The sequence below is a fragment of the Alosa pseudoharengus genome, unplaced genomic scaffold (genome assembly GCF_046254945.1).
Source record: "Alosa pseudoharengus isolate Yale_2024_CS ecotype anadromous, Long Island Sound unplaced genomic scaffold, YU_APseudo_1.1 YU_APseudo_1.1_scf_3, whole genome shotgun sequence".
Taxonomy (NCBI): Eukaryota; Metazoa; Chordata; class Actinopteri; order Clupeiformes; family Clupeidae; genus Alosa; species Alosa pseudoharengus.
Window position 1 is genome coordinate 42,968,868 of NW_027468718.1, and position 22,847 is coordinate 42,991,714.

Genomic DNA, 22,847 nt, shown 5'->3' on the forward strand with positions numbered 1-22,847 from the left:
AATTGAGATGAAAGCAAAAGCGTGGCGAATCCTCTTCCTGCAGACAATGAATCATCGTCACTCAGAATGGCTGGTTACTATGGATCCCATTCCTCTAATTGCGATTTGAAATCTGCCAAATTAGGCATGAGATGCTGGAGGCTGCACTCTGACTTGGTGCGCCCGCCGGAGCGTCTGCTGAGTGGCGTTAGCAAAGCTCTTATCACAAACTGGCAGAATTATGTATTACATGCAACTGGAGAGATGGAGGAAGTTCTGGCCCGGTCATTACAATGGTCGATCATCTTCCATCTCTTTTAGGAGATGGATAGGGCCTCTGGTTGGAGACCTACGGGTGGTGTAGAAATAGCCTCTCATGCAGAAACACGCTCACACACATGAGTGCACAGGCACACGCATGTTCTCATGATCCATGAGCTCTGTTAAACAAACAGCTGCGCACTTGAGAGACATACACACACACACACACACACACACACACACACACACACACACACACACACACACAGAGGAAGTCCCTGTTCCAGGGCTCTTATTCATCTCTCCCTCATACACACATACACACTCCCTCTCGCTTACTTTACTGTTGTTTCCTCACCGACTCCCTCTCTCCCTCTGCTTGAAAAACACACACACACACACACACACACACATACACAAACGTGCATATGTCTGTAAATGCATATTCATGCATGTTTAGCTCGTTGTTGCTTCACATCTAGTGTTTCCTCATCCATCGCCATTTGGTTTGTGGACACATTTTTGCACATGTTCATTCTCACACACCGACTGTCTGTGGTGGGGCTCTCGGAACAGACTTCTGGTTTTGTCTACAGAGAAGCTAACCTAGGACTGGTTTCAGGTGTCAGGCCTGTGAAAGGGCAAAAAGCAGAATATGAGCTTGTCTGATTTCTCTCTCTAGCTCTCCTTTAAACCTGTCGCTAGCACATTTTTTCTAGCGTAATGAGTCTGTTGAATGATATATGAGTGCTGGCTGGAGAGGAACCAGGATCCCCCTGCTGGGGACCTTGATTGGCGGCGGGGGGTCAAAGCAAGTGTGTGTGTTCAAGGAAGCAACAACTGTGCTGAACAAGCTGCAGGAAATGTAAGTGTTTCCATGGCACGGCAGACATGCTGCTGCCTTATTCTGGGCTGCATCATCAACCCTAACGTGCAGTTCTTGTTCTTCTTTTTGTCTGTCTTCTGGACTCTCTTCCACCACTCTTCTACAGTCTCAACTTCTTTGACTATGTTATGCTGGCAGAGAGAAGTGCACATCTTTAATTTCCCCTTGTGATGGCATTGTTTTTTGTTACATTTCACCTAATGTAATTTGCACAGAAATATGAGCATTTGTGCTCATACAGGAGATCAGTATTTTTATTCCATTTTTCGTTCCATTGCAGTACAGATTCTGTCTTGTTTTTTTTTTCTTGTGCGTTTCCATTCTAATTCCCTGAGAGGTTTCAGTGAAGATACATATAGAATTGCAAAGAGCTACATTGATCAGCTCTGTGTATAACTGCAGTCAGTTCGTGTATCATTGAACACCACAACACCTAGCATTTGATTACTTGCTCTGCAGTAGGTGCCAGACAAGAAAGGAGCTTCTCAGGTCGGCTAGCTGCACAGTAAACTTCTACGCATAATGCAGCACAGGCCCTGAGCCTGGCTGTGAGAGAGACTGTGTAACTTTTGCCCCTTTGCAGAGCAGGGGCTTTGATCCACTCTTATTTTGACAGCCCTCTATATGGCTCCTGATAATGTGATTAGCTTCAGATGTGAAATGAGCTAATTGTAGGCTGTTGGTGGACGCGAAGAAGCTTGTCAGGACAGTAGTCATAGACCAGGATAAAGCTTACATTGCTGAGACTGTCTCACTGCTGAGAATGTCTCATGAAATATAGCTTAAGTTGTTCACAAAAAGCAGTAATTGCACAAAAGAGGGGCAGAGAAACGATTTTAATCTGACGATGTATGGAATTTATTTATGTAACATAAATTAAATTATCGATAAAATATGGATTTAAATTGAACAAAGGTGAAATGTGGATCATTGACTATCATTGCTGCTACAACCTTTACAACAGCTAGTGCCTCACATGATAACCTATACTGCATGGTGACTCTAACCTGTACTGCATGGTGGCTCTCTAACCTATACTGCATGGTGACTCTAACCTGTACTGCATGGTGGCTCTGAGAGTTTCAGAACTTAAGACAGGATTGGGTGATTCTTTTTCATGTAGCCATGAACAGCGCAGGTCACAGATGTCACATTCAATTCTCATCACATGGATGTGTGTGTGTAGACTGGGGCCACTGAAACACAGACAACCAAGACAGAAGTGAGATGTGAAACTGTGCACTTCCAGCTCAGCTTACACTCACTAAAGTACACGGTATCAACACAAACTGACAGTCTGAGCTGAGGGATGGTGTTTCATTAGATGATTATGATGAACTAATTGGGAGGATTCGGAGGGACGTGGCAGACAGGGACACATTGGCAGATCTCTGCTGTGTTGCTGAGACGTGTTTCTATATGTGGTGTTTCATTATTTTCTAATCAGATCAACTAATCAGTAGCTGTGTTGCATAAATTCATCATTGCCCTCAGCAGTGATGGGGGAAAGATGGAATTGTGGATTTGTGGTTGGCGCTTTGAATTATGGGTAATCTAGGAAGCTTTGCATACTGGGCAGAGCAGATGTCACCTTGTGGTGTTTGGCCAAAAGAACATGAACTAGGCTGCTCGCCTGTACTACTGTTTGTTTGTGTGTGTGTGTGTGTGTGTGTGTGTGTGTGTTTGAGCGAGACAGAGAGAGAGACAGAGAGAGAGAGAGAAAGAAAGAGAGTCTGCTCTATTATATTAATCTGGCACCAAGGCCATTGTGGCAGGACTGTTTTGTAAAAGCAGTGTCAGTCGCCCCCTCTTTTCAGCTCATTAGGCAGGAGGCTCCTCAGCTTCTGGGTGTAATTATCGTTAGAGACGCTCATCTCATCTCCTCTCTCCTCACCCCATGGTGTGAAACATTCAAACCTTTGAAATCTGACATGCAGTGTTCCTGACACAATCTCCATTGCATTTATGGCACAAGAGTAAAATGCAAAGATTTGAATATTGTGATATTGTGATAGGTGTACTTCTGAATAGCTGTGTTGATAGAAACTGTGGGTCCCCTGGCTCAATCTCAGTCAATCTCTGTTCTCTCAATCTGAACAATTAAGTTGCACAAAAGGCTCTCGGTGAGCTTGTTTGTTTCCTGTGGAGCCAGGTGTGTTTGAACCTGGCGCTATTGTTAATGTAATTAGTGTCTACATGGACCCGATTGGGTGATGCACCTAGTGAATCAGCACGTTACGATAAAGAAGGACGTAGACACTAATTACATTAAGAATAGCGGCAGATTCAAACACACCTGGCTCCACAGGAAACAAACAAGCTCACCGAGAGCCTTTCGTGCAACTGATCAATTCATATCTATCATACCTGCCATGTTGCAGGGAGCCCCCCCCCCCCCCACCCAACACACACACTTGACCCCTACTTTTGACCTTTGAGTGGTCTGCGTTGACTAAAGAAGAGAAGGATGATGCAGACACTTGGCATTGCAGATGCAGTTTGGAGTATCACTCATCACTGACAGGCTGAAGGCTGCAGGCATCAAAGATTAACTGCTCTTGCTGCGTTCTGAGTGTGGAGAGGAATGCATATGAGAAGAATATAAGAGGATATTTAAAGCTCAATATCAAGTTACATTTTATTGCTGCTCAGTCAGAATAATCTGAAGGGCTTTCTGCTGCCAATTGAAAGATTCTCATGGTTATCAAACCTCGGGGATGTTTTGTTTGTCAGATGTGTTTTTATTCACATAGCCAAATTAGTTGTGCAAATAAGACCATAATTACAGCATCCCTGTTATGCAAACTTTACCAAATTTGTATGGCTGCTTCACCACTTCCACTATTTTAAATTTAGGTTGTTGTTTTGTTTTAGTAGCCAGTGCTTTACTTAATCATGAGGTGTTTCTGAAGTTCTTTTGTGCTTCCTGTAGTGGGGCATCCCAAACATGGTTGTCATTTGCACTCGCTAGAGGACAGTTGAGTGGTTTGGCCTCATGAGCCGGAGGTTCATCCAGGATTCCCCCTCCTGTTTCTCTTCCCCTGCCGCCTAAACATCCACGAACACTGAATTCTGAAGTTTAAATTAATTATGCAGGCAAATCTATGTGCGTGGGAAGCTCCTCCAGAGTTTTTTCCGAATGTTGTCGGTTGCCTTATTTGTTCAAATTCCTAAAGGTCTACATTCTATGTACCTTCTTCTGATCTGATCTGGTCTGATAAGATATGAGTATATAAATCTTATTCATTGATTTCCTTCTTTTCTTTTTTTGCTTTTGTGCCTTTCTTTCTCCATCTTTCTCTTTTTATTTCTCTCTCTCTCTCTTTCTGACTTTCCTTCCCTCATGCAGGGACTAAGAAGACGTGAATGGTTAATCTGGTCATCTAATAGACATTTGGACACTTGGAGGTGGCCAGCAGAGAGCTTGCAGTGTGACCTCCCTCTGCACTCTGCCTCATCTCCCCCACTTCCCTCCCTCCTCCTCCCAGACCCTGCTCAGCACCTCCTCTCCTCTCCTCTCCCCACCATCTCCTCGTCAGTCCCAGCCCAGGATGGCAGGGAAGGAGCGCAGTCCCCGCCACCGGCCGTGGTCGGTGTACCGCGCCAACACCTTCGACCTCTCCTCCGAGATGATGGGCCTCACTCTGGCAGGTGAGCCATTTGTCTCTCTCTCTCTCTCTCTCTCTCCCCCTCACATGTCTTTTTCTCATCTGTTGGAACCCGTCTAGCACTTTCTACATTATACTCAATGGCACATGACATGTAAAGATGATAGGGGCAGACACTCCCTGACATGTCGTGTCATCTTCACTTTTGCAGGCCACAGCCAGGACCCTGACGAGCCAGTGCTGGAGTTCAGTCTGGGTGAGAGCAATGACCAGTCAGTGGCCTCCTATAACTCTAATAGCGCTTGGTTTACAGTGTGCACTGAACCAGGGAGTCAGTAGGCCGACTGTGTGGCATGGCCATGGGGCTTTCTTGGAGAGTTTTGCTGCCCACTCATTCTGTTAATATAGTCACAAATATACAGATACACACATACACACACACACACACACACACACACACACACACACACACACACGCACACACACACACATAAACACACACACATACGCATACAAACGCACACACACACCACCAGACAAGCTCCCACTCGCCAGATCAACATCCAATCAGGACAGGAAATATTTTACTCTCTAATCTTCTTACTTGCTTGTGTGGGTTTGCAAAATCAAAGACGTAGGCCATATGCTCTGACTAAACTTTGGGCTGTGCGCAAAGTTTAATTCGGTATTTTGCAATTAACAACCTAGGGAGTGGCCTGGCGCATTGTCTAAAAATCGATATTGTACACCTGGTCAGAAGTCTATGGCGAGTTGTTTATATGTTATTTTAAGAGCGCATTGTCAACAGTCATATTGGCAGGTGCACGCACCATCCTTCTATCATTCATGAACGCACACCAGCGCACATCCATGCAAAACATTACAAATTGCACAATTACAATGGGAAACATAATTAGAATAAAGATATTACGAAATACTGTACATCTCATGATGAGTAGTTATTCACCATCATTTGCAAATTGGTATTGACGGTTAAAAGTGATTAGGGGAGAGGCGAGAGATACGTATGGAGCACAGCTGAAGACGCACTGTCGCGAGATATAAGCAACTCCTCTGCAGGATAAATGTTGTTTTGTTCAGTCATTTGAGCAATATTTGGGTATGTGTTGTTTTTTTCAGCCTATGTTTTTGATGGTAACCCATTGTCAGTCAATAGTGAAAGTAACTGCATATAACTGTCTTGTCGTTGACTGACACCTTGGTGAAGTTAGTTTCACTTTGCCAATGAGTTCAAATAATAGACGAGTGCAAATGCGTGAAGGCTATGCTAGGTTTTAGTAAAGCATGGTTTAAGAATGACTATTCCATACGGTCTCGCAAGCAGCCTCCTTCAAATGCGCCGTTGAATGTCAAAATACCGATGCATTTATTTCACATCGCGCTTTGCGCCATTAAAGGGAATGACAGATGTCATTCTCATTGGTTTAAATGATGTTACGCCCCAAACACACCCATATGACTGATTAAAAAAAACCTAGGAACATCTTGTTGCGCCATGCGCTCGACGTTTGATAACGAAACCCCTCCCAATGTGGACTGGACATCCTACTAAATTTGAATAAGCTTTTGACGAGTGACGATGCACTTTAGAATGTCATGATAGGGCCCATAGACATTTACATTGCATCAGAGGTCTCTTCTAGCTCAGATATGCAGTGAAACATAAAAGTGAATAGACAAAAAAAGACATAAAAGTCACTGTTGTCATTAGTCTGTAGGAGTTTGTTGTGTCTACAGTAATACACACTAAATGGTCTATAGTACATGATCAAATATGTTGTCAAATGTGTGTAGAAGAGGTTGAAATGAGATGGATAAGCCATTCATATTTGTTAGACCAGTGTTTCCCAACCATTTTTCTATTGCGTCACACTGTTTACTATGAGAAAATCTCACAGCACACCACCATGATATTACTGTAAGTATGCAAAAGCCACAACACGGCAAGTGTGTTGCTGTTCATTGCCCACCACTGCTACAAAACTGATATTTTGACGCGTAATGTCAGAAAGCTATGCGTGAAGAATTATTGTAGCCTAGCATCTGTCTGTTTCCCCGCTTTAATTTAGCCTACAATGTTAGGCAAACTGTTAATCAATCAATCAATCAATCAATCAATCAATTTATTGTTTATAGTGCAGTATCACCATGCAACATGGTCACAATGCACTTTACAAACAAAAAAACAAAACAAAAAAGACAAAACATGCAACTAACAAGTAAAATAGAATAAAATACAATAAATAAAATAATCAAACAACAAACAACAAAACAATGCAAGACAAATGATTGGAATTAACCAAACATTTCCAACCATATTACGCCTTAGCCTACATGGGTATTTTAGTGGATTTGAGTCCAGGCCAAAATGTTTAGAAAAAAGATATGCTTTTAGTGTAGATTTAAAAATCTCAACACTGCCTGCTCCCTTTACATTTAGTGGAAGGCCATTCCAAAGATATGGTGCAGAAGGCAAATGCTCTTTGACCGATTGAGTTTTTATTAACAGATGGAATGACCAACAGAACGGCATTACTGTAAGAGAGTGAAGAGTTTGTGCCGCTGTATAAGCGCTAATAAGCTCAGTTAAATACAGTGGTGCAAGTCCATGTAAAGCCTGCAAGTTCATGTTAATGATTATTAAGGACAATTTTAGATTATTAAATGGACAACATTTAATGATTATTAAGGACAACAGATTATTAAAATTGACTTAGCTCTGTCACCAAACGACTATGGTCCCCTTGAATCTCTGTGTCAGTGTATAGAACAAAGCAACACCTGGATGTCTCAAAATTTTCTATGTAATTATATTTGGTAAAAAGGAGAAAATACTTGGGGTTGCCACTGTCCTTGACACAAAAGGGTTGAAAGCAAAGGATACAAAGGATAATCTTGGTGTATTAATTGACAGTGATCTAAATTTCAACAGCCACAAAGCGATAACTAAATTAGCTTTTTACCACCTCAAAAATATTGCCAAACTTAGAGAGCTGATGTCAAAAGATGATTTAGAAAAACTCATTAATGCATTTATCTCCAGCAGGGTTGATAACTGCAATGGACCTTTCACAGGCCTTCCTAAAGAGACTATCAAACAGCTTCAGGTGATACAAAATGCAACAGCTAGGGTTAGTGATGTAGTACTCGAGTCCGGTCTCGGACTCGAGACCGATTTCTGCTTTCTCAGACTCGTCTCGGACTTGTTCCTTCAAAGACTCGGTCTTGACTCGGTCTCGGACCACAGGGGGAGGAGAAGGACTCGTAATTTCAGACCGAGTCCTCGAGACCAACACATTTTTTATGTTAAAAAAAAAAATATATATAAAAAAACACACAACACATAACAACAATAATAATAAAATGCAATGTTGACGGGCATTATTTGAAAATGACATCCCATCGTGCAATGCAAAGATACTGCCGACTGTAGGCCTAACCAGGGTAGGTATTTCACGGTGGCCATGGCCGTCATTGCCCCTTGCGTTGGCCGTGATGCCCCTTTGAAAATCAAAGGTTTACAGGCCACTGTGGCCTTGGTGGCCCCTTCTTTCAATATTCTGCTTTGCATCCGTTTAATAGCGATTTTTAGTTAGCCTATGGCCTGTCAAAATAATCTTAGCATCACAGCACAAATTAATTCAGTCTTACGCAGTGGAGAAAATGACAGCGCATGGCAAGAAAGAAAGTACGTCCAAATTCACCCATTCTTTTCAGTTGAAATACTTGCGATGCTAAATAGCCTCACATAGACACATGTATCGCATCACATGAAAGAGCTAGCTGTCTCAGTTTTTAAACGATGTTAGCCACTAATTGCTGTGGTGAACGGTTCGCGAGAAAAGTAAGTAATATGATTAAATCTAATCATAACGTCTACATAAGGTTCTACGCCCATCTACCCATTCAACTCGGTGGAATACTTCACGAACCCTTCGTTCAACACATGACAAACCATATATCAGAATAAACAGCAGACCTTACCGAACACAAAGGTGTAAAGCAGTCCCCTGTACAGTAAGCCGTTCCTACGGAGCCCCTAAGGGGACATGAGCAAAAAAAAAATCTAAAGTTTAGTTTCATGTGCTCACGTGAAACTTTCATGTGCTCACCTGAAACTTTCACGTGAGCACATGAAACTTTCATCAATTGCGCAGCAAATTATCAGATGAAGCAGTGTCCACGTTGCGGACCGCGGCCAATAGAGGAATGCTGGCCTACATGATGCTTTTGTTTTGATGACGCATGCGGCGGTGCGACACTGGTGACTGGCTTTGCCAGATCGGGTGTTTTAGCCGCTACATATTAAGGCCTGTTTACAGTGTGTTTTAGCCGCTACATATTAAGGCCTGTTTACAGTGTGTTTTAGCCGCTACATATTAAGGCCTGTTTACATGTTTACAGTGTGTTTTTTCCGCTACATATTAAGGCCTGTTTACAGTGTGTTTTAGCCGCTACATATTAAGGCCTGTTTACAGTGTGTTTTAGCCGCTACATATTAAGGCCTGTTTACAGTGTGTTTTAGCCGCTACATATTGGTCTGTTTACAGTGTGTTTTAGCCGCTACATATTAAGGCCTGTTTACAGTGTGTTTTAGCCGCTACATATTGGTCTGTTTACAGTGTGTTTTAGCCGCTACATATTAAGGCCTGTTTACGGTGTGTTTTAGCCGCTACATATTAAGGCCTGTTTACAGTGTGTTTTAGCCGCTACATATTGAGGTCTGTTTACGGTGTGTTTTAGCCGCTACATATTAAGGCCTGTTTACGGTGTGTTTTAGCCGCTACATATTAAGGCCTGTTTACAGTGTGTTTTATCCGCTACATATTAAGGCCTGTTTACAGTGTGTTTTAGCCGCTACATATTGGTCTGTTTACAGTGTGTTTTAGCCGCTACATATTAAGGCCTGTTTACGGTGTGTTTTAGCCGCTACATATTAAGGCCTGTTTACGGTGTGTTTTAGCCGCTACATATTAAGGCCTGTTTACGGTGTGTTTTAGCCGCTACATATTAAGGCCTGTTTACAGTGTGTTTTAGCCGCTACATATTGGCCTGTTTACAGTGTGTTTTAGCCGCTACATATTGGCCTGTTTACAGTGTGTTTTAGCCGCTACATATTAAGGCCTGTTTACAGGGTGTTTTAGCCGCTACATATTAAGGTCTGTTTACAGTGTATTTTAGCCGCTACATATTAAGGCCTGTTTACGGTGTGTTTTAGCCGCTACATATTAAGGCCTGTTTACAGTGTGTTTTAGCCGCTACATATTAAGGCCTGTTTACAGTGTGTTTTAGCCGCTACATATTGGTCTGTTTACAGTGTGTTTTAGCCGCTACATATTGGTCTGTTTACAGTGTGTTTTAGCCGCTACATATTAAGGCCTGTTTACAGTGTGTTTTAGCCGCTACATATTGGTCTGTTTACAGTGTGTTTTAGCCGGGTTTTCGCCTGGAAGGCTCCATAGAAATATGACACCCTATTGAAGGAAGTTAAACTGAGAGAGCGTGCAGTTCACAGACACCAGAATGAACGAGTTCACAGTAACGTTCATCAGGCAGTAATACAGTAGCCTAAGTTCAGTTCACGTTCGCCCAAAATATGAACGAGTTCATGAACTTTCGTTCAATGAACGCGTTCAGGCACAACACTGGCCTAGATATAGGTTTGTGAAAGTAGCCTTAATGATCAAAATGCTAAGCATGCATCTAGGCTATTTGAGTTTCTTAAAGCTGAGCTGTGCTTAAATTGTTCAATACATGATTTCATAACAGGCCAAATATAAAATAAATATAAAGATTAAATATAGCCTATAAATATTAGATGATCAGATGATTTACAGTTCTATGTAATATGTCATGTTGCATGTTTTTGTAATGTTTCATACAGTGATGCAGGTCTACTGCTGTGAATAGGCTAAATACAACTTTGATCATTTTTATAGCCTACTACTGTATAGTTAACTTTGGCCTTTGTGCCCCCCACCAAATATGCCCAACTGAAGGTCAAGTGGCCTTGCCCCTAAAATGGTGAAATTCCATGATGAAAGCCTGGGCCTCACTGTTGATTATTAACTGGGGTGATATTAAATCATGAATATGAAAACTGACATGTTTTTATGGTCTTGGTCTCAACTCGGTCTCGACTCCTAAAGGACTCGGTCTCGACTCGGACTTGCTTCCTCAAAGACTCGGTCTTGACTCGGACTCGACTGTATTTGAAAACCAACAGACTCGGTCTCGACTCGGTCTCGACCCTTCAAAGACTCGGTCTTGACTCGGACTCGGCATAGGCGGTCTCGTCCCCATCACTAGCTAGGGTTCTCACAAAAACTAAAAGAACTGACCACATTACTCCAATTCTTAAGTCCCTGCACTGGCTTCCATAAGTCACAGAATTGACTTTAAGGGCTGTATTTTGGGTCACCAGCGCATGGCGTAAAGTTCGTTATTCACCGGCGCGAAGTTGAATTCGTTATTTTGCACCTTTATTTTTTAAGCATTGCGCCCAGGGGTGTGGCAATTAACAACCTAGGGAGGGACCTGGCGCATTGTCTAAAAATCGCTATCATACACCACCTAAACCTGGTCAGAAGTCAATGGCGAGTTGTTCATATGCTATTTTAAGAGCGCATGTCAACAGTCATATTGGCAGGTGCACGCACCATCCTTCTATCATTCATGAACGCACACCAGCGCACGTCCATGCAAAGCATTACAAATTGCACGATTACAATGGTAAACATAATTAGAATAAAGATATTACGAAATACTGTACATCTCATGATGAGTAGTTATTCACCATCATTTGCAAATGGGTAATGACGGTTAAAAGTGATTAGGGGAGAGGCGAGAGACAGGTATGGAGCACAGCTGAAGACGCACTGTCACGAGATATAAGCAACTCCTGCAGGATAAATGTTGTTTTATTCAGTCATTTGAGCAACATTAGGGTAAGTGTTGCTTTTTCCAGCCTATGTTTTCGATGGTAACCCATTGTCAGTCAATAGTGAAAGTAACTGCATATAACTGTCTTGTCGTTGACTGACTCCTTGGTGAAGTTAGTTTCACTTTGCCAATGAGTTCAAATAATAGACGAGTGCAAATGCGTGAAGGCTATGCTAGATTTTAGTAAAGCATGGTTTAAGAATGACTATTCCATACGGTCTCGCAAGCAGCCTCCTTCAAATGCGCCGTTGAATGCCAAAATACCGATGCATTTATTTGACATATTGCGCGTTGCGCCGTTAAAGGGAATGACAGATGTCATTCTCATTGGTTTAAAATGATGTTACGCCCCAAACACACCCATATGACTGATTAAAAGACCTAGGAACACCTTGTTACGCCATGCGCTCCACTTTTGAGAACGAAACCCCTCCCAATGTGAACTGGATATCCTACTAAATTTGAATAGACTTTTGACGAGTGACGATGCACTTTAGAATGTCATGATAGGGCCCTAAAGCACTACTGCTTTTTTATAAATCACTTAATGGAGCAGGACCTAAATACCTCTCAGACATGCTTCAGCAGTACACACCCTCCAGACCTCTCAGCTCTCAGGAGAAAAACCTGTTAGTAAAACCTGCTGTTAGAACTAAACATGGTGAAGCAGTTTTTAGCTGCTATGCGGCTCAGCTCTGGAACCAACTTTCGGATGACATTAAAAAGGCCCCAACTGTAGCCAGTTTTAAATCTAGACCAAACTGTTCTCAGATGCTTTCTGCTAAATGCACTGAGTTATAATTTCTGAATCTGTCTTGAAAATTATTCTATATTCTATCTTGTGTCTTTTATTTTGTCTTTTTAATCATTCTCTATTTTTAAATGATTTTACCTTGTGTGTTTTATGTTTTCTTTTTATTATGATCTTTACCTTTTGAACTATTCTTTGACTACATTGCCTTCTTTGCTTTTATTTGTTATTATTGTTTGGTTTTGTTTATGTAAAGCACATTGAATGACATCTGTGTATGAAATGCGCTATATAAAAAACTTGACTTGACTTGACAAGGGCACACAGTTTGGGAAACACTGTGTTAGATCATCAAGCATTTTGTTTATTCTTTGTTCAGTGTCAGGCTTTTAGCCCCACCCCTATACCCTTACAGAAATGTCAGGTTTTCTGGCGAATAGTTGCCACAAATTTGCGGCAAGATCATATTTTCTCATGCAAATTAGGTTTCTGGCAAACAGTTGCGGTTAACTTTTGGCAATGTTGCACCAAATTAGGTTTGTCACCAGAAGTTCACTGGAAGTTTGCCATTATTGGCTTAGTGTGGTGGCAATTCACTGGCGAACACATTTGCCACTAGTGGCAAACTTCTCATTGTTGCCAGAAGTTTGCTGGAAGTTTGCGGCCAACTTCTGGCAATATTTTCTAGTGAACTCATTTATTTTCCACAAATCACCACAATCAAGTGTGCTGCAAATCTGCCGCAAACATTTAATTTTTGCAAGGGTATGTCTACTGACTCGGCCCCTCTGCTCTTGTGAATCAGCCTGCAGTGAGCTGGTCACTCCTGCGCTGGACCGTAAACCCAACAGCTTCGTGGCTGTGAGCTGCACCACCCCTCCCCAGGCCTTCTGGACCAAGCACACGCAGACCGAGATCATCGAGGTGAGGATCAGGATGTCATAGGGGGGTGCTTGGCTAGATTATGTTGAATGTTGCTGTGTTGACCTCTGGTAGGGTCTTTAGGATGCTTGGGTGCTTGTTCAGGCAGAAACTTTTTGTTTTAAAAAATTGTTGGTTATCATTGTTGTCATGTTTAATGAACTTTTTTTTATCTTCTCTAGGGAACAAGTAACCCAATCTTCTTGAGCAGTATTGCCTTCTTCCAGGAATCGCTGATCACTCAGCAGACGCAGGTCAAGCTCTCTGTGTACGATGTCAAGGATCGCTCTCAGGGCACTGTGAGTCTTCTCCTGAAAGAGTGTGTGTATATGTGAGTGTATATATACTGTATGTGTGAGTGTATGTGTGTGTATGTGTGTGTGTGTGTGTGTGTGTGTGTGTGTATGTGGGGGCGGGGGTGGGGGTAGGGGGGTATTGTAGTACCATACAAAAACTATTCATCTTGGAACAACACATGAAAGCCTTGTCAACCATGTATGGTTAATTATGAAAGCACACTGTGTTGAAGGCTCTTTTGTGGCAACATATCACACAGGCAAGTGAGAAGATTTTTGCATTTTCATCCAACAGAATCAGAGGCAGGCATATCACAGGCTTTTTACTTATTCTTTGTTTCCTCATTTATGTTTCTCTCCCTTTGTTGTTTGGTAACACCGCATTTACAGTCATCTGCAAAGAAAGCTCAAGAGCAACCCGTCCATTTTGTTGTGTAATCCATCAGTCCACATAGCCCAGTTTAGTTCCTATGATGTGTGAGGAGTGTGTTTTGTGTGTCTCTCATATGATGAGTGTGTTTTGTGTTTCATATGATGTATGATGACTGTTTTGTTTTGGTGTGTGTTTTGTGTCTGTCATATTTGTCATATGATGAGTGTGTTTTGTGTTTGTCATATGAGGAGTGTGTTTTGTGTTTCTCATATGATGAGTGTGTTTTGTGTTTCTCATATGAGGAGTGTGTTTTGTGTTTTTCATATGATGAGTGTGTTTTGTGTTTGTCATATGATGAGTGTGTTCTGTGTCTCTCTTGCATTCTCACAGATGTATCTGCTGGGCTCAGCCATGTTCCCTGTGAAGGAGCTGCTGCAGGATAAGCACCATAGACTACACCTCATGGTCAGGTGAGAGAGAGCTAAATGAAGGAGGAGATACCTAGATGAACACCTACAAACACTGTGCACATCAGATCACACAACATCAGACAGAATTGTACAAAGAATTGTTCCCATAAGTTGGAGACAAAGACGAAAGAGTTTTATTTATTTCAGTGTGTGTGTGTGTGTGTGTGTGTGTGTGTGTGTGTGTGTGTGTGTGAGTGTGTCATACTTTTATATGAATTTCCATGCTACACATGTGTCATCTCCGTTTCAGTCTTTTTCTCATAAAGTGGAGAAATGGTCCCTGACTAGCCATCTGTGTTTGTGTCAGATCTGCTGAGAGTGAGCGCATGGGCAACATCACCGTCATCGCCTGGCAGATGGAGGACAAGAGGGAGCAGAGGGCCCCCATGTCCAGGCTCCCAGACACCATCAACGGCCGAGTCAGTCCTCTAGCACCCACAGCCTTATCCAGCCATCTTTTTATCACCATGCGTGGGACACGACTTGCCAAGATTTTGTTTTCACCACCTACTCTGTGCACCACGTTATAGTCCAGTTTAATTTTTGGAGTGGGCGACCATTCACGACCAGCTCTCTCTATATGTGATCCTTCCTTGACTTGAGGTCAAACTAAATCTGTTACATACTTCACTTCTGTGTTGTGTAGTTTGGTGGCATGCCAGTGTTTCCCCTACAATGTATTCATCAGCGTCCTGGAATTCAAGCGCCACTGCAAAAAAAGTTGCCTAATTAAATTAAAAAAAAATAGACTCAAGTGAACAGCGGCCGTTCGTTCAGGTTTCATGTCAACGAATAGGCTAACGTTGAAGGCGCAGTCAGGGATTCCACAGGAGATCACGCTTGTTTGTGTTTATGTTTAAGTTTATTAGCAGACGCAATTTTGTGCAAAAAAAAATTTAGGCTACAGTATGTTAACCAAGGAACCAAATTAAACACGCCAGCGAGATAGCTCGCCCCTACCTTCAGTAGCCTATTCCCAGATAAATTCCACGCGTTGTTTCGTTTTTGTTTGTGATACAGGCAATGCTTTCAAGCCCTGTGTTGCTAACATACCTAGGCTGTGAAACTAAAGTCTAGCTAGCCTATTGGTGGGTTTAATTGAATTTGAGTAATAGGATACGCAACCATTTACATCTGAGATAGTTTGTAATTCCTGTAGAGCTCACCAAAATTATAGATATGATACAAGACACTTATCTGCTATAATCCAAGATAGATTTTCTTCGAGTTTTTGACCATTTATTTTACCAAATGACATGGGAAACATAATTAATTTCATCCACATATTCTTATGCACCATGCACAACAACGCTACTAAGTTAGCTTAAAACCGTGAGAATCAACCAAGCGTCACGGGCCGTCACGGCATTAAAGTGACAGGCATTCAATTCGACTTGCACAGCACCAATACAGTGTAATGACATGAAAGAGAAGTTTATATAGTTTATACAGTGCTGTGCAAAAGTTAAGACACCCATGCTGAAATTGACTAAAGGGAGGAACAAAAAACATATTTTGCCTTTTGTCTTAATTAAAAAAAAAATAGGATTTATGCACAGCACTGTATTCTAAATAGTAATAGTTTGTACAGTGGCCTACAGTGTACAGTTGTACAGTGGCTAATACTAATAATGTAAATGAAAAAGGTGAAAGAAAAACATGAATAATCCTGTTCAAGTACTGCAATAATCATGCTTTGTAAATGCTTGTGTTGATTGTTATGTCATAATTTGTAACCCAATCTGTCCATTTCTTTCACAAAATCCACCAGAAGTCACCATTTAAGGAGTAATTTTTTCAAATTTTTCTCTTTTCTTTGGGGGAGGGGGCTTCCTACGATCAACAGCACCGCTGCTGGAAAAAATTCTAGGGGAAACACTGCATGCTATATGCACTTCAGTGGCATTCAAAATGTGTGCATATCTGTAAGTGACGTATCTGAAGGCTTGCGTCAGTCCAGTCAGTGGTCTGATTTCTCCTCAGATGGTGCTGCCAGTGGACGAGAGCTTGACTGAGGGCATCAGAGCCAAATCGGCCTCCCTGTGCAAAGACACCTTGTTAAAAGCAGGTGAGTGTCATGCTCAGACCCAGGGGGACTGTAGAGGATCGTTCCCTTGGAACAGATTCTCATTCCTTTCAGAGGAAATGAAGCATTGTCCGTAAAGCATCTGTGAATCACAACACATTCAAGTAACAAATATGTTCATATTCTGTAGATATCATGCAGAGGAGAATAAAATAAGTCCTGAAGGTTGAGATTGTGAGGATGGGTATTAGGTTTCTGGCGAATAACCAAGAGTTATTATGATGTTTTGTAAACATGCCCCAGGGGTGAGTTTTTTTTATTGCAGATTTGGATGTTTTTGCAGTCTGTTTTAAAACCCCTCCAAAGTGTCTGTTTCTCTGTTATTATAAGTATTTGAGATATTAAGTTATGAGTCCATCACACACTCATTTTATTCTTAACTGCCAAGTAGTCAGCTGCACTCACAATGCTTTTACTGTGATTTGTGAAGGCCTAATGCTCCCAGCTAAGCTTCCCCCCAGATTACACCCGACTAACACAAGCTCCTAACAGCCAGAACCACATCCATCGCCAGCCCTGACTGATAGCCTGAGCATCTCCATAGCAACCGATTGAAATTATTTCTGTCACTGTATGAGTCAGGGTCTGTATGCCACCATGACGTCATCAGTGATGACTCAACCACAATGGTCTTGAGGTCTGGGAGACTCTGGAGGTCTGCTCACCATAGCTAAGAGTCCTTACAGATTTTCAGATTTTCACTGGTGGATTGGATGCATTATAACTTGATGGTTGGGAAGACTGATAAATGGATAGATAGATAAATAGATAGTCAAGTCAAGTGAAGTGTTTATTTTTGCCAAGTACAATGTACAGGTGCATTGGAATGCTTGTGCAGATCACTTAGTCAATAAGAAAAAAACACTCATTATTCATTCACTCATTAAAAACATCCACTAATAAATAACAATACGATCAATACAAATCTTGGATAGATAGATTGATTGATTGATTGATTGATTGATTGATTGATAGACGGACTGTTGGACTGATGCCTTTGTTTCTGTGTCAGTGTTTGGTGGCACCATGTCGCGCATGTATCGCTTCCCCACCACGGATGGCAACCACCTGAGGATCCTGGAGCAGATGGCTGAGAGCACGCTGTCTCTCCACATCCCCCGACAGTTTGTTAAACTGCTGCTGGAGGAGGACGCCACCAGGTATCGCACATCCATATGCAACGTGTTGCAACACACTGGACACGTGCCACATAATCACTTATTTACAGCAGGCTACACGTCTGTGTGGAGCTGTTTCTTCAACTGTGAGATTCTCTAGCTCTCTCTCTCTCTCTCTCTCTCTCTCTCTCTCTCTATCTGGCTACTTCGTTATACTGGAAAATAAAAATGAAACCCAGTGAATGGATGTGGGTGTGGGTGTGGATGTGTGTGTGTGTGGCATCTGAGAGTGTGTGTGTGTGCGTGTGCATGTGCGGGTGCGTGTGTGTGTGTGTGTGTGTGCGGGTGCATGTGTGTGTGTGTGTGTGTGTGTGTGTGTGTGTGCGCATGTGTGTGTGTGCGCATGTGTGTGTGTGTGGGTGCGTGTGTGTGTGTTTGCGCATGTGTATGTGTGTGTGTGTGTGTGTGTGTGTGTGGTAACACCTCCCCTCTTATCCCTAGGGTGTGTGAGTTGGAGGAGCTAGGGGAGCTGTCCCCCTGCTGGGAGAACCTGAGAAGACAGATCATCACCCAGTACCAGACCATCATCCTCACATACCAGGAAACCCTCACTGACCTCCATGAGTACAAGGGTTAGCACCATCACCCAGCAATAACCACAACCAAACAACCATCTGCACATATGACCAATTCCTTGAAATTCATTAACTAAATGTATGTTACATACATCAGCAAAGCACTGCAAAGAAGGAATCCATTTGTATGTTATAAGACATCCAAAAGTTTTTGCAGCAGTATAATATATTTTGTACTTACTTTGAACCCTGATGTGATAATGCCTTAATGTGTTGATTCTTCCTTCTCAGGTCCGTCCTTCAAATCCAGCACACTGAAAGCTGAGAGGAAGCTGGAGTTCATGCCGACGAATCTCCACCTCCAGAGAATGAGGGTGCAAGGAGAGAAGGGATACGGTAAGATACGTCCTGTGAACCCTATCCTGTGTGCTACACTCTGGGGCTATGAACATGGGGGCTCATGAACATGCCCCATTGCTCTAGCTGTTGGCTGCAGCAACTCTAGCTAAGTAGAACTGATTGTTTAAAATGTTTTCGTACCGACAGCACTCGGTGACCTCGAGAACAGAGATCTATGTAAAAAATCGTCGGAATTCTCCTTTAAGTAGTCAGTATTGCTTTAGTTAACAATCCAAATTCACTAAAAGTCACTAAAATGCAGTGAATGTTTCTGTTTTTTCAGATTTGAGTTTGTTATTTGGGGACGTGCATTATTGCATTCACCTGCTGCTGTAAATAGTGGAGAATTAAGCACCATTCACATATACAGAGACCATGTAATATTAGTGTGGGAAAACCATCACATGGTGAAATCAAAAATGTATGTGGTTTTTGTGCTAAAGCCATATGAGTGCTGGACTCGGGCTATTTGTTGGATCACCTCTTCTCTCACTCACTCCGTCCCCTCTCCCCAGATCACACATACGACGTGGTGACCATCGGAGCGCCAGCTGCTCACCACCAGGGCTTCAAAGGCAGTGGCCTGCGGAAACTCATCCAGAAGTTTGAGGAGGCCAAGAAGCAGTAAGTCCAATGTGCTAGGTGGCTAAATGCCACACCCCAAACACTATTCTGCTCTTCCATTTTTATTGTGCTGTATTTGATACCATGGCCTCTGGGTCATGTTGAAGTGCTGGTTTCCTCATCTCAGAGGAAACTAGATTTGAGTTCATCAGTAGGTGCTGCTGGTCACGTGTCCTTTGTTTGCTCTCTCATCAGAGCTTTTGAGGAGCACTGGTGAGTTATTTGGACAGCAGATCTTTTCTTTACCTCATTTGTTCACATCAGCCTCAGTCTGATACCACTGCATGGTCATCACCTTGTGTCTTTTTGTGACTGGTCCATCTTTCAGCCGTGGTTGAGTGTTCTTTGCCGATGATGATGATGATGATGATGATGATGATGGCTGATGTTGGTGATGATGATGCTGCAATGTTCCTTTCTGAGTTTGCAACACAAAACACAACACCGTGTCCCAGAATATGTCCTCAGTGTCACTAACCGTTATCTGAGCTTCCCCCTGCTTGTTTTCTGTATTGCGGCATGCACCAAAAAAAAACAAATTGCATCCTGAGGATCCTCTGTTTGAGTCCGTCTCTGATTGCACCCATGTGCTCCGCTGCAGTAGCCAGGAGTCGAGTCCGTCCTCTATGGTCTACGTGCCCCAGGATGTGGTGCGCGCCCGGGAGCTCATCCCTCAGATCAACACGCTCAAGACCCAAGTCAGCTACTACGTGGAACGGCTGTCCCGATCGGCCAAAGACCGCTCGGCCAACGCGCTGGAGAGGACCTTGGCCATTCTCACAGAAAAGGTGCGACGGCTCAGAAAGCATCGCATTTTAAATGTACTAGATGCACAGTAAAGGCATTACAATCTACAGAACCCTCCCTGTACAGGATCTAAACTGATAGAGATAGATTTGAACCATTTGAAAGTAACTGGACTTAAGGAGGTAAATGTTGGCAGACTTGGTTAGGATTATAACTGGACTTGAGGAGGTAAATGTTGGCAAACTTGGTTAGGATTATAACTGGACTTGAGGAGGTAAATGTTGGCAAACTTGGTTAGGATTATAACTGGACTTGAGGAGGTAAATGTTGGCAAACTTGGTTAGGATTATAACTGGACTTGAGGAGGTAAATGTTGGCAGACTTGGTTAGGATTATAACTGGACTTGAGGAGGTAAATGTTGGCAGACTTGGTTAGGATTATAACTGGACTTGAGGAGGTAAATGTTGGCAAACTTGGTTAGGATTATAACTGGACTTGAGGAGGTAAACACGAGCCCTGTGATGATTCTCCATGGTATGTTGGCAGACGAGACAGCTGGTGACGGTGTGCAACAATAAGCTGCTGGCCTTGGCCATCCATGCCCTGAACACTGCACGGCCTGATTTCATCGCCTCTCGCGGCTCGCCATCCCACAACCCTGACCCCGAGCGTGTGGTCGTACGGAATGACCAGGGCTCTCCCCACGCCAAGTGGAGCGGCCGCAGCAGCCGGGCCTCGCTGTATGTGGACTGGCACGAGGAGGAGTGGGTAAGAGTGGCACGAGGAGGAGTGGGTAAGACTGGCACGAGGAGTGGGTAAGAGTGGCACGAGGAGTGGGTAAGAGTGGCACAATAAGGAGCGGGTAAGACGAGGAGGACTGGGTACGATGAGGAGGAGGGGGTAAGAGTGGCATGAGGAGGAGGGGGTAAGATCAGAAGGAGGGGGTAAGAGTGGCATGAGGAGGAGGGGGTAAGACTGACATGAGGAGGAGGGGGTAAGAGTGGCATGAGGAGGAGGGGGTAAGAGTGGCATGAGGAGGAGTGGGTAAGACTGACATGAGGAGGAGAGGGTAAGACTGACATGAGGAGGTGGGGGTAAGAGTGGCATGAGGAGGTGGGGGTAAGAGTGGCATGAGGAGGAGGGGGTAAGACTGGCATGAGGAGGAGTGGGTAAGAGTGGCACGAGGAGGAGTGGGTAAGACTGGCACGAGGAGTGGGTAAGAGTGGCACAATGAGGAGCGGGTAAGACGAGGAGGACTGGGTACGATGGGGAGGAGTGGGTAAGACTGGCACGAGGAGGAGAGGGTAAGACCAGAAGGAGGGGGTAAGAGTGGCATGAGGAGGAGGGGGTAAGACAAGGAGGAGGTGGGGGTAAGAGTGGCATGAGGAGGAGGGGGTAATGCAACTTGCTCAGGCAAGTGGTAATGACACACTCAGAGCATTTTCAACCAGTTCATCAGGAGGCAGGTTGGCAGTTTTATAATAGACCATGTAGTATTTATTTCTATTTTCAATTGTCTCATTCCCACTGTCTCTCTGTACACGTCTCATTGAAATGCAAATAACAAATCTGAGAGTATCAAGATTGCCAAAGCATCCAAAGTAGATTATGTAACAGCAAGTTGCAAATCAATAAATCAATCTCTCTCTCTCTCTCTCTCTCTCTCTCTCTCTCTCTCAGGAGAAGGTGTGGCTGAACGTGGAGAAGAGTCTGGAGTGTGTGGTCCAGCAGGTGCAGCGGATTCTGCACAAGGACCGGATGGCCAGCGACAGCAGTGTTGAAGACGTCTTTGAGTTGGACCAGCCCTCCACAGCCAGCAAGAAAGGTAGCTACGGCAACATGCACAATGACCCGTACAAGACCTCTTCCCCCTCTCACCAACCTTGTGATCACTACGCTTATCAAACCCTCCAATGCCCTGTGCACACTTCATCATGCCCCATCAATATCTCTGTAGGGCAGGCTTACATCTTAGATCAGCCTTACATTGAAATAAATTACACAGCAAGCCTCTAATTATTAGTTGGAATATAACGTAATGTAATTAGATGTAATAAGATGAACTACTTGAATGTAATATCGACACATAGCCTACAAATGTCCTTCATTTACAATCATTTAGCTTTGTATATCACATAGGACAGACAACATGAATGATGAGTGGGTCAATTATTTTGGCTCTCTTGTAGAACTATCTGTTACACTTAAGGTGATGATACACGGGGCAACTTTTAAGGCAATGTTGACAAGGCAATGTGGACGAGAAAGACTTTCTCATTGAGGTTGGGCAACTATTTTCTGGGATATTATATTATTATTGCCCTAAAAGTTGCCCCGTGTATCATCACCTTTACAGTAGCAGCACGTTAGGTGCCATTAATGTTCCATTAGGCATATACTGTACTGTACCTTATCCTTCTCTCATACCAACACAGCACTTACAGTACAATCAACCCAGCACTTAGGCGGGGATCACAGTGACCAACGGCAAGCGTTATGAACTTGGTTCAACTTTCAGCGTATTCACTTGTCAGTTTAGGCAAACCGTTTGTGTTACTTACAGTAGGAACGAGATAGAACTTGTAATGGTCTGAGCATTGCGTTACGCTTGCCACTGCCGCTTGCCGCTGGCCAATGTGATCCCCCGCCTTGCAGGGCAATCTGCAGTGTTCGCTGTGCAAGTTCATCAGTAGTCACTGGACCCTTAATACTGCCTCATGTGCATGTGTGCGCACTCTCACCCAGCTGAGACATGCAGGCATGTGTGTCCACTCAGCACTCGGCCCAGT

The 22,847-nt window shown here is 43.3% G+C and overlaps 1 protein-coding gene across 1 annotated transcript in view; it reads left to right on the forward strand.

The window, feature by feature from the left end:
* The first annotated feature begins 912 nt into the window (after positions 1 to 912).
* The window catches only part of inpp4aa (inositol polyphosphate-4-phosphatase type I Aa), a 32,345-nt gene continuing 10,410 nt past the window's right edge, over positions 913 to 22,847 (forward strand). Inside the window, exons 1-16 of the mRNA XM_076264344.1 lie at positions 913 to 1,105; positions 4,476 to 4,777; positions 4,946 to 4,990; positions 13,254 to 13,372; positions 13,552 to 13,668; positions 14,429 to 14,508; positions 14,816 to 14,927; positions 16,492 to 16,576; positions 17,607 to 17,754; positions 18,214 to 18,344; positions 18,579 to 18,683; positions 19,202 to 19,310; positions 19,506 to 19,523; positions 19,912 to 20,098; positions 20,605 to 20,826; positions 21,739 to 21,883. Coding sequence (XP_076120459.1) covers positions 4,678 to 4,777; positions 4,946 to 4,990; positions 13,254 to 13,372; positions 13,552 to 13,668; positions 14,429 to 14,508; positions 14,816 to 14,927; positions 16,492 to 16,576; positions 17,607 to 17,754; positions 18,214 to 18,344; positions 18,579 to 18,683; positions 19,202 to 19,310; positions 19,506 to 19,523; positions 19,912 to 20,098; positions 20,605 to 20,826; positions 21,739 to 21,883 — 1,723 coding nt within the window. The 5' untranslated portion in view covers positions 913 to 1,105; positions 4,476 to 4,677. The remainder of the gene's footprint in view (positions 1,106 to 4,475; positions 4,778 to 4,945; positions 4,991 to 13,253; positions 13,373 to 13,551; positions 13,669 to 14,428; positions 14,509 to 14,815; positions 14,928 to 16,491; positions 16,577 to 17,606; positions 17,755 to 18,213; positions 18,345 to 18,578; positions 18,684 to 19,201; positions 19,311 to 19,505; positions 19,524 to 19,911; positions 20,099 to 20,604; positions 20,827 to 21,738; positions 21,884 to 22,847) is intronic.